The following is a 15,231-nucleotide window of genomic DNA, read 5'->3' on the forward strand; positions in this document are numbered from 1 at the left end:
AGACCATGGGCTGTATTTATTCTCTTGGTGTTTGAGATTCCTTTTTGGAGGGCCTTCTTTATTGCTCTCCCATCGGTTCCTCTTGCCATACATACCAAGGGAGTTGCGGAGCTGGAGATGGGAGCTTCAACATGAGTGATCTCCAAGAGAGCAAGAGCCCAGATCCTCCTGTTGGATGCGCCCTCTTCTAAGTTGCCTTAGAAACCAAATGCGTTCTAAAGCAATGTCATCTAAACAGTGGCAAGCGATAAATCTCTCCCTCCCACATCGTGGTGAAGTGTTGCTTCCATTCCCTTCTTCTGAGAAAAGTTAGCAGGTTGCTATGTCTGCTTTCTCCGATAAAAAAAAAAGCAATTCAAAAGATACACTGACTACATTAAAGTTTGTTGTGGCTGTTCCGGAGAAAAGAGTGTTGAATGTTATTTAGTCACATCCTTTAGGCAGAGCCTAGTTCTAGGCTTTGGTCTGATCTGAGCACGGACGGGCGACAAAGGATCTCTAAGGCCAGGCTGCTTTCCGAAGCACCTTGGAGTCCATTTTGTAGGCAACCTTCCTGAGAACTTCTTGTGAACTTCTCCTACTCTGAACCTGGACCAAAGGTTCACGCTTGGGGTGATGGTGGCTGTCCTGGTGACAGTCAGTGGATTTAAGGCAGATCACAAAACGGGATCACAAAAATCCTTACTGAAATGGAAGAGGCTTAGAATGAATCCTAGAAATAGGGGCTTGCTTTTGCTTCAGAAGCCTGCAAGCATTCCTCCCATCTTTAGCTCTGGATGGGGCAGAACAATTAATCAGTGGAACGACTTGCCTCCAGAAATTGTGGGTGTTCCAACACTGGAGGTTTTTAAGAAGAGATTGGACAACCATTTGTCTGAAATGGTAGAGGCAGGGCTTTTTTTCTCATAGAACGCTCAGAACGGAGTTCCAGCACCTTTTTTGGATGGAACCTTGTAGGGTAGGCAAGGTGGGTTGTATGACATGTGTGAGTTCCGGCACCTTTTTCTTTTATAAAAAAAGCACTGGGTAGAGGGTTCCCTGCCTGAGCAGGAGGTTGGATTAGAATATCTCCAAATTCCCTTCCAACTCTGTAACTCTGTCTCTAGATGAGCAGGTTCATGTGATGAGAATTGAGGCACTTGGCAACCAGCATGTGTCTAAGATGGTTGCAGCATCCCAGGATAATGAACGTGATCACCATTTGTCAACTTCTGAGATGGCTTCTGAGAAGCAGAGACGATGGTGGAAGCCAGATTTGCTTAACAACCTCACGATCCACTTAACAGCTCCAGTGATTCGCTTAATAACTGTGGCCAAAAAAAAATGTCTATGGAGACTCTGCCATCCAGGTCTTGGTTATTCCAAAGGTGCTTTTTAAAAAGGCAACTGAACTTACTTGGTTTTTTCCTTGAAGATGTTTTGCCTGGCAAAATGGCAGTAAAGTCAAGCATGACTCACTTACTGCCTTATCAATTAAATTCAGGTTGAAATTGTGGTTGTAAGTTGACTACACAAAGTCAAGGTCCAGTTCCAAGTTTGTTTCTCATGCTTGCTTCTCCTTAATGGCTTTTTGATATCTTTTGATACTTTTCTTGAGATCAGATCTACGTTCCTGATCAATAGGAACTTGTAGTATTGGTTGGCTGATTTTTGAACCAACGGGCAGGCTTTCTGTTTGGGCAATAATAGTCTGGCATTCAGAAGATCCCCATGTGTCAATCTCCGATTCTCAGTAAATGCATGTGAATGTGAACAGTTTGTTCAGATAATCAGCCCAGACCTAGCTAGAAAAGGTCATGTTTAGAATTTTAAATGACACTTTAATAGGAAAATAGGAAAATCAATAGGCAGCCAATTGCAGTGGTACTATAAGCATTATATGTTTTGGCTGCTCAGCTCCCACACTTGAACAGCTGTGTTTCCAAATCATTTCAAGGCAGCTTCACCTCAAACACATTGCTGTGATCAAGAATGTTTCTGGCTGCCTAATGTCACTCTCCTAAAGAGAACAGCAGAGATTAGTTTTAAAGCAGGAATGTTTAATCTGAACACACCATCGGAGCAGCTGACAAAAGAAATGGGATTGTATTTTTAAATGATCTTTCTAGCGCAAGGGTGAGGCACCATTATTGCTGATTTGCCTGGGAAGCTTTAATGTAGGAATTTATGAGTTTTCCTTGAAAATGATGAAGTGTGTGTCATGTCAGTGTGTGGTTAGCTGAAAGGATGTTGGTAATTTTCTTCTCCTTGCTGATTTCTTAATATCTTTTCTCTTTTCCTTTGTCTCTTTTTTCTCTTTCCTCCTTTCTCTTCTTTCTCCTCCTCCGCCTCCTCCTCCTCCTCCTCCTCCTCCTCCTCCTCCTCCTCCTCCTCCTCTTCCTTCTTCTATTTTTCCTTCTCTTTCTGCCCTTCCTTCCTCCCTTCCTCCCTCCCTTCTTTCCTTCCTTCCTTCCTTCCTTCCTTCCTTCCTTCCTTCCTTCCTTCCTCCCTTCCTTCCTTCCTTCCTTCCTTTTCTCATTGTTCACAGGATATCCTACTGTACAGCAGACAAAGTACATGACAAAGTATTTGCCTACATTGCCCAGAGTCAGCACAATGAAAACCTGGAGTGTCATGCTTTTCTCTGTTCCAAGAAGAAAATGGTCAGTATTCAGTGGAAAAGTCAATGATGTGTTTGTTCATTCAAACCACCTCCATAACAACCCATTGATTAACTTAACAACCTCAGCAGCCAATGTATGCCGGTGGTGTTTTCTTAACAACCGCCTCATAAAGGTCATAAAATACGGTCAGTGACACGATCAACCTATTTTACGACTGTCAGGACTCCATTGCAGTTATAAGTTGAGAACTACCTGTACACGGATTTTCATTTGGAGGGGGTTAGGTTTTCTTTGATTTGCTTTGTGAGATCAACCCTCACGTCGCACTCAGAGAAAGACAAAAAATCTCCCTAATTTCTAATTTCAGTGCACCTTTCAAATGTCCTTGAAAACTTTCCCAGCAAAAGGTGTCTCCTTCCTTCTCTTTCTTTTTTCTCCCTAGACAAAAAAAAGCCTGCTAATTTGACATTACAGAAATATGAAGAGAAGGGTGCACATCTTCAGGGCATGGACTCTGTATGTCTATTTTTCACATCTCCAGCATATAATTACACTGTATTTTTAGCGCCTGGGCAATTCACAACATTATCTGGGGTCTATTAAACTTGATTTGAATGTGACAGCTGAAATTGTAAACAGCTGTGAAGAGTTTCATACTTAATTACCATATTTAAGGAGTTGGGTTTTTTTCTATTCTTCCCCCCCCCCCCCCGATAAAAAAAGTGTTTAGCTCCTCCACCGAAGATTTAAATGGCTCTGACAAAAATCTCTTTTTTTTCCCTTTCATGTCACACTGGCACAGGTACAAATTTTGTCTCTGCTTCTAAACAGCCCCGTCCCTATGGTTTGTCCAGCATGCCAGCTAGCTAACGGATGGGAGGTTTTACAGATTGCGATCCTAGTTTTTCTCATCAACATCACGCAACTGGATTTTTTGGGGGCTAGTTTATAGCATCCATGAATCTATAAGAAAACAAAATGTTTGTGCAAAATTCTCTACCTATTTATTTGTCACAACTTTCTTAGAGAGAGAGCTCCTGCCTTAGAGTGAATTATAGTCCTTGTTCAGGCATCTTGATAAGCCATAATTTTTCTGAGCTCTGCCTGGCATATATTCTCCAAATCCACAATTGTATAATGCTGTACAGTATTGCATTTGCTATATTGCTTTCTGACCAGCTCAAGGTTGACTCAGCCTTCCATCCTTCCGAGGTCAGTAAATTGAGGGACCCAGATTGCTGGGGGCAATAGGCTGACTCTGTAAACAGCCCAGAGAGGGCTGTAGAACAGTATGAAGTGGTATATAAGTATAAGTGCTATTGCTATTGCTATAAATAGGCATCACTTCGGTGGGAAGATAACACCCCGCCCTTGTACCTTGGTGTATAGTCATGCTGGCCACATGACCACTGCACAGAAAGGTCTTTGGACAATGCTGGCTCCCTCGGCTCAGAAACAGAGATGAGCAGTGCCCCCTGGAGTCAGACACGACTGGACAATTGAAGCCTTTACCTTTACTTAACAGCTTTATTTATAGCTGAGGAGAAAGTTGAGCTCTGATTAGAAGTTAGCAAAATATTTCCTGCATGACAATCTCTGTGTTGTGATGCAGCCACATTGCAATTGGAGTTAATATGGCATAAAGGCAGACAGAACAGAAAGAAATGCAGAGAAGGAAATTATAAATTCACATAGTTTTAACTGTGCCAAATAATAAAAATGTTGTTGTTGTTGTTGTTGTTATGGAAGGTACCTTGGAGGTCATCTAGTCCAACCCCCTGCTCAGGCAGGAAATGTATAAACTTATTAAAGTCTTATGAAAGGAACAGACTGTGAGCACAAACTCAGCTGTGGTTGCATGTTCATAATAACAGAATTGCCCTTTGAACATTTTCCTTAATAGGTTTATTTATTCAAAATATTATTTGCTACGTTTATACAGGTAGTGCTCAACTTACAACCGTAGCTGAGCCCGGAATTACAGTTGTAAGTTGTTGTGCTCATAAGTCAAGGCATCACATCTCTGGATTTAAAGTTACGACTGTTTTGTACAATGGTCATTAAATGGCACAGTTGTTAAGTGAATCCACGTTTTCCCAGTGAGGGTGTTTTGCGGGAAGCCGGAAGTAAAAACTGGAAAGTGGCAAAAAAAGTCACAAATTTCAGTCCCATGACCGTGGGATGCTGCAAATGGCCATAATAGTGGGTTGGTTGCCAAGCACCAAAATATGATCACATGACACCAGGGGTGTGTGCGGCCATTGTAGCTCCAAAAGCAGGTCCTCTTGGGAGGTCAGTCATAACTTCGAACGATTGTTAATCAACCGGTCATAAGTTGGGGACTACTTTATTCCTCTGCTCTTTCCATTTTGGGGAGATCTCTCAGTTATGTTGAATTGAGAATTAGGGACTAGAACAAAGTTCTTTCCTTCATATTTGTAACAGTCCTACTGCATCTTGCTGGCTTACATTTAAAGGGGGGATTTTTTTATTTTTCTTAAATGAACAGCTTTCTGTATGCAAAGCAATTCTCTATAAACTCCCCTCTTTCTCTTCAAAGAAAGGAAGACAAGCCTTCCACATAATTGTGTGAATTCACCCAAGGGTTTCTGCAGCTGCTTTTGAGTCTCCGTAGCCAAGACTGCCAGCATCACTATTAAATTAAGTCTTAACTGGGGTGGGAATGACAGAGCTGTAGAAGGAAGGATGAGCCTTAACATCTCTCTGCTCACTTCAGATCTGCAAAAGGAACTGCCTATTAGTGCCCCATTATAATTGTTGTTGTATCTGTTCCCCCCCCCCGCACCCCGTCCCTCCAGGCCCAAGCCGTCACCCTCACAGTTGCTCAGGCGTTCAAGGTAGCATTTGAATTCTGGCAGGCGTCCAAGGAAGGTGAGTGCAAAATTCAGCTACTCCTTTGTGATGGCCTCTCTAGAGTCAAATCAGAGGGTTGAGGAATGCTCTAGTTTTGCTTTTTCCTTGCTGTTCTTAACGTTTGAGTTTCTTATGGGTCATTATTTATTTCTTTGCCAATGTGTTTAGGACACTACAGAGGAGGATTGTGTTCCGTCAACAGTTCTGCTCCTCTTAAGTACAGATAGTCCTTGACGTACGACCACGACTGAGTCCAAAATTTCCACTGCTAAGCAAGGCAATTGTTAAGCAAGTTTCACCCCATTTTACCACCTACTTTTGCCACAGATGTTAAGTGAACCACTGCAGTTGTTAAGTGAATCGTGTAGTCACTAAGCAAATTTGGCTTCCCTCATTTGACTTTGCTTCTCAGAAGTCAGCTGGGGAGGTTGCAGTTGGCAATGACATGACCCCCAAGACAGAGCAACTGTCATAAATACATGCCAGTTGCCACCTGCCCAAATTTTGCTGACATGACTACGGGAATGCTTCAGTGGTCCACAAGTGTGGAAACCATCATCAGTCACTTTTTTCAGTGCGGTTGTAACTTTGGTCACTAAACAAATGGTTTGTAAGTCAAGGACTATCTGTATAATCTTGATCCTCAGGATTCTGGTGGGAGATCGCGGAGCGATCAGGGTGCTGCAGAGCCTTCCCCCCCACAAATTCCTCCAGTCTGGAAATTTATCCCATTTCACCTTTCAGCAGGTTGCTGGTGTTTAATTCCTAGGATTGCTTTTTCGTTCTTGTTGTTGTCACCTGGATGATGTAGGTCAGGAGTCTCCAACCCCCGGTCTGTGGACCAGTACCAGTTCCCACAAACAAGCAAAGCCCCATCTGTGGGATGCAGGCAGCACACAAAACCACGCCCCCCACGCCCCCCATTCTGTGGAAAAACCTTTCTCCACGGAACCAGTCCCTGGTGCCCAAAAGGTTGGGGACCTCTGATGTAGGTGGCTGAGTATCGGTCAGCCCTCACACTTGGTCCAGAAGCTCCTTCGTTGATTAGCTCCTAAGCCAAGGTCAGAGTTTTGTTATTGTCATCCAAGCCCTGCTCAGCTTGGGACCAAGCCAGGTTGAAGGCTAAGATCACCTAGAGAGAGCATCTTGTGTAGAGGTGTGCAGAATTAAAAATTGCACAGAGCTGGGTTTTGAATGGGGTGATCGGACTATTAATCCAGTTGCGTTGGTGCACTATTCCGACCATTTTGACGGGTTCCTAGTGTCATTCCTAATTCGAAAGAGGTGTTTCCAGGTTTGAAAGGAATGTTTTGAGCTTGGAATATTTTTTGGTGAGCCTGATTCACTTGAACCCCAGTTCTTTCAAGCTTGAAATGGAATGCTTTCAGCTCAGACTATGTCAAATTCCAAAATAATTTGTGCACCACTAATAATTTGCATGTCTCAAGAGTGGGCAGCTTCTTGGAGTCAAGTGGTACCTACTTCTAGCGTTCTGGGTTCTAGTACCCAGGGTTACCCACATTAGTACTGCTGATGATGTTACCTAGATGGGTAATGAAATGTCTGCAAGAAAGCAGCCAAGCTCGGAGAGCACCAAGTACCACACAGTACCCATTGCTACCTTTTAAAACCTCCACAACCCGTCTACCACACATCATCCTAATTCATCACAAACTAGCCAAATTAAACCTATTAGTGGGAGAGTTAAGGCCAAAGGCCTCACTCTGTGTTTTCCATCTTTTCTGGGGGGAAAACAAAACCCAAAACAGGTTGTTTTGCTCCAAAATTTCAGGGGTGCCATTTTTGCATGCTGGACGCTTCCTTTACTGTGTGGAATTCGGTTTGAAGGGCTTTGGGCCATGGCACATAAAGGAGGCCACTGCAGATAGTCCTCACCTTAACAGCCACAATTGTAACCAGAATCACTGTCGCTTAGTGAAAGGCGTTAAGTGAGTCGCCTCCAATTTTATGACTTTTCTTGCTGCGGTCCTTAAGCAAATCACACAGTTCTTAAACAAACCTGGCTTCCCTCATTGATTCTGCTTGCCAGAAGCCCCCCAGGGGAAGTCAGAAATGAGGATCATGAGAACCTGGCTCCCTGCAACTGTCGTAAATTCATGCCGGTTGCCAAGTGCCCGGATTTTGATCACACGACCCTGGGTAAACGCTCCGACAGTCACAAGCGTGAGAACTAAGTCACTTTTTTTCAGCAGCGTGGCATCTTCAAACAAGTGGTTGCAAATTGAGGACTGCCTGCCTGTAACCCTACAGAGGGATTTGCAGTCATTTTAATTCTGACCTTGAAGAGGATGCAGGACAGCAGTCGATAGTCGTCGCTGCATTTATTCCCAAGTTTTTGGCAGGACACTCGTCAGGGGTACAGGTAGTCCTCGACTTATGGTCACAATTGAGCCTAAAATTTATGTTGTTAAGTGAGACATTTGCTGGCTGAGCTTTGCCCCATTTTACAACCTTTCTTGCCAGAGTTGTTAAGTGAATCACTCCAGCTGATAAGTTAGTAATCTGGTGGTTAAGTGAATTTGGCTTCCCCGTTGACTTGGCTTGTCAGAAGGTTGCAAAAGGGCATCACACGACCCTGGAACACTGCAACTGCCATAAATACAGGCCAGTTGCCAAGCAGCTGAATTCTGACCACCGGGAGGCTGCAGTGCTTGTAAGTGTGAAAAACGACGATGTCATTTTTTTTCCAGTGCCGTTGCAACTTTGAATGGTCCCTAAATGAATGGCTGTAAGTTGAGGACTGCCTGTATCCTTCCTTGCTGCACATGCATAAATACGCTCTCTTATAGCTATTGAGGAAATGCCTTCGGCCAGGGCTTCTGGCTGCGGCTGACCGGCTGATACTAACGCAGAGCATGTTGACAGTAAACCATCTGTCTCTTTGTCAGCGGCAGATTGGCCGGGGCAGCTGCAGGCACCTCGGCCCCCTTCCAGATTGAATGTAGTTGTGATTAAATGGCTTCCCCAGGCTTGGCATCACGCTGGTAGGAGAAGCCTTCCCCGTTGGCTGCAGTTGTTCAACAATGGCAAAGGCTAAAAGGTTGCTGTGTGTCTAGGAGAGAGAGTGGCTTAGAACTCTTTTCCTTCCCGATTCTGCTCCTCCTGTGTCTCCGCCATTGAGTAGCCCCAAAGGGGCACCCACTCTGCATACGGAGAGCTCCAGGCCTCCCGAAATCATTGTCCACTGGGAATCCTCTCTTGCCGGAAATCCATAAGAGCACATCTCCATAAAATCACTTCCTTCCTCAGTTGATGTTAAACCATCTTTCTCCTCCCTTCCCTTCCCTTCCCTTCCCTTCCCTTCCCTTCCCTTCCCTTCCCTTCCCTTCTTCCTTCCTTCCTTCCTTCCTTCCCTTTCTCTTTTTCTTTCTTTCTTTCTTTCTTTCTTTCTTTCTTTCTTTCTTTCTTTCTTTCTTTCTTTCTTTCTTTCTTTCTTTCTTTCTCTGCCATCTTTATTACTTTATAAGGGAATCAAAGTTGCTGAAGTAAATGAACTTTTCAAGTAACTGAAACTCACAGTCTCCTGGTTTCTAGGCCAGCATCTTAACCACTGGACCAAACTGGCTGTGTTCTTTCCCTGAGTTAAGACGACCGAAATGCAAAATGAATGAGAAAAGGTCTAGATTCAAGTTACATAGCTTTTGGACCATTTTGGATGCATTCCACTTTACGTATTGTAATGTGGGCATTCATTTCTATTCATGAATACGTTTGCACACTGCTATGATTTTTCTGGGGAAGTTATTCCTTTTAGGCTAGCATTACTGGACCATTTGCCAACAACTGTTCCCAGCCTCCCCTTTAAAAATGTTTTCCCACTGTTCTGCCCTTGTCAGTCAGATATCTACCATTTTTATTTCCCCACGATACCCCTGTGGGTGGCCACTCTGCAACCGTAACATCTCTAAGGAGCTACTGTTTCAGTTACCCACAATGCAGCGCCGGAGCATAGTGGGGCATTAGTGTTGGTTGATCCACTGGTTAGCCTACCATAAGAAGGACACCATCCCAAGAAGATGGTGTCAGAATAACACACAGAATAACACAGTTGGGAGGGACCTTGTAAGTCATCTAGTCCAACCCCCTGCTCAAGCAGGAGACGTTATACCAGGGGTGTTAAACTCAATTTCACTGAAGGTCACATCAGCATTTTGGTTGCCCTGGGGGGGGTGGCTGGGCCATGTCCAGGGTGGGGCATGGCTGACTCAACGTTGCTCGTGTCATCGGCGCCTGTGGGGCGCTGAGCAGGGATGGGGAGATCCAGAGGTCTCCGTTGGAGGGGGGCAAAACCAGGGCGGGTACCAGGGCCTGGTGCCACTGGAGAAGTCTCGCCATCCATCTGCTCAAGGCTTTTTCTGCTGTGCTTGCTCTCCTTGGGTGGGGTGGGCTTCTCAGGCTGGGGAGGGCAGAAGGGCTCTTGCTGCTGCTGCCGGGTGAGGCAGGTGGTAGGGTGGGGATGGCCTGGCTATGGGGCCCCGAGGTACATGGTGTGTGTGTGTGGGGGGGCAGCTCCAGGGCTGGGCTTAGGCGGGGCAGAACGGGGAGAGGAATCCCATCTGCCTCTTGGGGATGGGGGCTTGTCCCACATGTGCGCCCGAGGTGGAAGAAGAGGTTGGACAGTGGGGGCCAAGCGAGCAAGGACTGCAGGGTGGTGGTGACGGCGGCCACCAGGGCTCCTTCGCCATAGCCCCACCATCTATCTTTGCTGGCCCACAGCTGTTGCGGCTGGGATGTGGCAGGTGGGTGGCCGGCTGCCTGGCGGGCCGGATCACATGCTCTCCTCCCCCCCCCCCGTGTCCTGTCCTTCCAGCCTGGGATTCAACTCTGTCCCTCTTGAAAGCCCAGCATTTAATGTCTGTGGTAGAAATCACTCTGCAGGTTTGGCTTTTCCTGCCTGGAGACGGAACAGATAGAAGATGGTAAGATGGCGGTGGGGCATGTGCAGATCCTCAAGAGTCCATTGGTACACCCCAAGTTGAACGGAGAAGTTCTAAAACACATTCAAGCATATTGTTTTGCCTGGGGTAGGTTGGACAGTTTGAGGAGACAAAATGAGTGCCTTAAATCTTGTAGAAACTGAAAGCAAAATATTCATTCACTCACCCACCCACCCACCCACCCCCAGAAAACCAATCCTCCTCAAAATGAGTTGTTTTTCCCCCCACTTTGGGTAGATTAAGAGCAAAATGGAAGCCATATGTCTCTGCAAAATTTAAGCTATCTGTTCGACCTCTACACCAGGGGTCTCCAACCTTGGCAACTTTAAGATTTGTGGACTTCAACTCCCAGAATTCCCCAGCCAGCATAGCTGGCTGGGGAATTCAGGGAATTGAAGTCCACAGGTCACAAAGTTGACATAGTTGCCTAGCCTTGCTCTAAATCTAAGGGCTTTTATGACCCCTAACAGAAAAGAGATTAAAATGCCTGCTCCTTCCTCCCTGGGGATTGTGGTTATCTCTCATAAACTCCCCAGGGTCCCCTTCTCAGGTCAATCAGAGCACAGGAGCCAGGAACAAAAATCCCCACCTGGTTTACCTTCCCTCTCGGTTATAATGCAGTTTTGTGGATTGTGGTCTTAAAACTGACCGAGAAACTGACGAGATGTTGTGTCCGTTCCTTCCCCCTGCTCCCCCCTGACAGAGAAGGAGAAGAGAGACAAAGCCATCTTGGAAGGAGAGACCGCCAGCAGCCTAAATTCAGATTCTTCCTCCCCAAATGCACGTAAGTAACCAAGGATTCAGCAAAAGGAAAACTTGTTGAATTATACCAAGTTTGATTCTTTCCAAGACCTGGAAAAAAAATAGAATCTAGGAACTACTTTCTTTTTGCCAACATACTACATGGATATGTGCTACGTGGGTGTAACTCCCTTTTGTAATCAACATAGTTTCCGAAGTCTCCTGGAAGATGAGCGTATCATCTGTGACTGATAACACAGGGGAGGTTACAGGCAGCCCTCGACTTATGACGGCAACTGAGTCCAGAATTTCCATTGCTTAAGAAGACGGTCGTTAAATGAGTTGCTCCCCATTTTGCAACCTTTTTTTTGCCACAGTTGTTAAGCAAATCGCGGTAGTGGTTAAGTGGATCGTGCGGTTCTTAAGTAAATATGGCTTCCTCCATTGACTTGAAGATCACAAAAGGTGAGTCACGTGACCCCGGGACAGTGCAACTGTCACAAATACCTGCCAGTTGTCAAGCGCCTGAATTATGATCACGTGACCGTGAGGATGCTGCAATGGTCGTAAGTGTAGAAAACCAGTCATAGATTACTTTCTTCAGTGCTGTTGTAACTTTGAACAGTCAGTAAATCGAGGACTACCTGTACATATCCATTGGATCAGGAATGGCTGCCTGCTGCCTCCAGTATTCTAGGCTTTAGTGCCTGTTGACCACAGCCCTCGTGATCTCTGGCAAGAGAGTTTGAGAATTATTATCGCAGAGAAATCCCTGCTCTTCTTTATTTGTAAGCTTGAGAACAACAACAACAACAACGATGATGATGATGATGATGATAAAGTTGGAAGGGACTTTGGAGATCATCTAGTCCAACCCCCTGCTCAGGCAGGAAACCCTATACCATTTCAGGCACATGGCTGTCCAGTCTCTTCTTAAAAACTTCCAGTGTTGGAGCATTCACCGCTTCTGGAGGCAGGTTGTTCTACTGATCAATTGTTCTCACTGTCAGAAAATTTCTCCTTAGTTCTAGGTTCCTTCTCTCCTTGGTTGGTTTCCATCCGTTGCTTCTTGTCCTGCCTTCAGGCGCCTTGGAGAGTAACAGGAGCTGTTTTACGACACTTCTTTGTGCTCTCTTCTAGGAGCTGTTTCTTTCTCTCTTTTTTAAAAAATTGAAATTTATTATAACATAAAATATAAATAGAAAGAAAGATAATACAGAAATAGGGAAGGGAAGGAGAGAGGGGTGCAAGATAAGAAAGAAAGGGGAAAAACTTCCAACTTTTTTTCTGAAATCTTTAGAATTGTCAGCCAACGTGGTCTTCAGATTAGGAATTCTGGAAAATGTAACTCCACCACTTTGAAGAATAATAGGCTGGAGGAGGTTAAGAAGCTTCTGATCTAAGGCACCTCTCCAATTTTTAATTTGTGTAACATCCCAATTCAAGCATGCATGAAACTAAATTAAATTCTGCTTATAGGGCTAGATGTCTTGAAGGAGGGAGACCTGGCTGTAGTTTTGACCAGCATACAAATAGCTCAAATGAATAAGATATTCGTCTTCACGGATTCTTAGGAGCATATTATTTATTTATGTATGTATTTAAATGTAATGCTTGCAGGGCTGATCATACAAGAACTTGTATGAGCTTAAACTACCAGGGTGAGCTGTGGCATTCCTTCACTCATTTTATGAAGTCTGCCCAGATGGGCAAATAGGGACAAATTCTTGAGCGTTTGCAATAACCTTTCTGAATTAAAAAATAATAATAATCCAATTGCTTCTTTTTTTAAAAAAAATGGGGTGGATAATTTCTGCTGGCTAAGTGTTGTGCTGACATGTTTGGAAAAGTCAGAAGCTGCATAGGCAGAGAAGCTGAATCCTTACGTCGTAAATGTTTGGGAAGTTAGGATTTCTTGTTTTCTTTCGCTGATGATGTGTGGTGAGCGAAGGAAGGAGTTGAAATGTTTCTTTGTTGCTGCTCTTGTGTTGTTTCAACCATGAAGTTTAATTTAGGTTCAGGTTGCAGTTCTCGCTTGCTTCTTGCCTCCAGTGGAAAATTCAATGCTGAATCAGATAGTCTAGAAGCCGGGGTTACCAAAATCACATGAAGCCCAGGCTATAGGTTCCCCTCCTCTTCCCCTCTAAAAAGATGGAATTACATAATTGCTGTTTGCATCTGGAGAAACAAAAGATAGTTTTTTAAAAGAAATGATGCAAACGGACCTTGTAGGCTTGCTAGCCACTCCATTCTATTCTTCCTTCACCTCCTTTTAAATTTTTCTCCTTTCTATTTAGCCAGCATTCATCAGTCCCTAGATGTCCTGTGATAAAAAAAAAATATAGTCTGGATTCCCAGGAGGGAGAGAGTGGATTCCAGAGGTTCAACAGGCAACTTAGATCAGATAATTTGTGTGAGAGAATTGAGGACGGAAACTGCTTCTGCTTAACAGTTCCCAGAGTATATGCTTTTTATGCTGGTGGAGTCTGCTTTAGTTTGGCAAGATTCTGTCTGTTGGTGAATAAAGAAATCTGCTTGGAAGAATCACTTGGCATTTGGAGCCTGACAAATCCTCTCTGAATTGGTTTTTTTCTTTCCCCTTCACGTTTATTTAGCGGTGCGTCGATACGTTTACCAACCTTGAAATTTCTCAAGCTGACAGGGCTTCTCTCTCCACGCCCTTGCATGTGGTTGGTGCCATTATGGCAGTGTAAGCAATGGCACCCAGCTTCCCAACACTGGGAGTAGTATGCTACTTTGCATCCTCTTAGTCTACTTGAGCACAGGTCACCCTTAGGAGCTCCTGTAACTTGATAAAATTAATGACATGAGAGATGAGTCTCATGGATATAAAACGAGGAGGGAACTGCGTTTGTATTTTTCAGCTGGATTCTTCCCTACATTGACTTGCTGGAAAATGCTAAGCTTCAGGTGCATAGCGTGTGCTGCAATGTCGTTGACACCTGATTGGAATCCATCACGGGCTTAGCAGCCCTTGTGACCTCTTCAGCTTTATCATCATGATTCCTGTAGGTGTGTTATTCTTTAGAGAGAAGAGACAACGAGAGAGGGTTAGCCTGCCACCATCTCTCCAGCAGCTTTCCCCGTGCTGTTCCAAAGGACCCATTAAAACTTTTACAGCCTGGATTGCGCAGCTTGCAAAATGAGGTCGTGCCTTCTGAGTATTGTGTTTAAGTGACACTCTTCTTGCAATTGTCTTGCGGCAAAATCTATCTCCAAAAGCCGGCATGGTGCAAATTGCCTTAAATTAAATGGCCAGTTACACTCTTAGGGTTAGGGAAAATTAAAGTGACCTCCCATCTTCTACAGCAGGGATCCGAAGCCTATTGCAAATTGACCCCAAGCAATTTGTGTGCTGTCTCATTCTGATCAGCATAGTTGTGGGTTTCTGACTGGGCACAGCTAGTCCCCGACTTACGACAGTTGGGACCAGAATGTCTGTTGCTAAGGAAAGTGATGGTTAAATGAGTTGTGCCTGGTTTTATGACCGCTTTGCCATGGTTGTTAAAGAATCACTGCAACTGTGACATGAATCATGCGGTTGTTAAGCCAACTCGCATCTTCCCTCGTTGTCTTTGCTTATCAGAAGCCTTCAGGGAAGGTCTCAAATGGAGAGCACGTGAAGCCAGGACTCTGCAACTGTCATAAATACATGGCCCAAATTTTGGTCCTGTGACCGTTGGGATGCTGTCACGTTTGCAAGTGTGAGGACTGGTCGTAAGTCACTTTTTTCAGTGTTGTTGTAACTTCAAATGGTCACCAAACAAGTGGCTGTAAATCACGGACCATCTGTAGATGGTTCCCTGTAGTAGTTTAAAATGGTCTCTGGAAGCCTAACATAGACACAATGGAAAACAGGATAACAGTTGGAAGAGACCTTGGAAGTCTTGTAATCCAACCCTCTGCTCAAGCAGGAGACCCTATAGCAGAGGTAGGCAACCTTGGCTCTTTTATGACTCGTGGACTTCAACTCCCAGAATTCCTGAGCCAGCCAAGCTGGCTCAGGAATTCTGGGAATTGAAGTCTACGAGTCA

The 15,231-nt window shown here is 44.7% G+C and overlaps 1 protein-coding gene across 1 annotated transcript in view; it reads left to right on the forward strand.

The window, feature by feature from the left end:
• The window catches only part of LDLRAP1 (low density lipoprotein receptor adaptor protein 1), a 68,331-nt gene that overhangs the window by 36,720 nt on the left and 16,380 nt on the right, over positions 1-15,231 (forward strand). The window contains exons 4-6 of the mRNA XM_083369808.1: positions 2,528-2,642; positions 5,423-5,495; positions 11,139-11,219. Coding sequence (XP_083225934.1) covers positions 2,528-2,642; positions 5,423-5,495; positions 11,139-11,219 — 269 coding nt within the window. The remainder of the gene's footprint in view (positions 1-2,527; positions 2,643-5,422; positions 5,496-11,138; positions 11,220-15,231) is intronic.

This window comes from Vipera ursinii (genome assembly GCF_947247035.1).
Source record: "Vipera ursinii genome assembly, chromosome: 9".
Classification (NCBI taxonomy): domain Eukaryota; kingdom Metazoa; phylum Chordata; class Lepidosauria; order Squamata; family Viperidae; genus Vipera; species Vipera ursinii.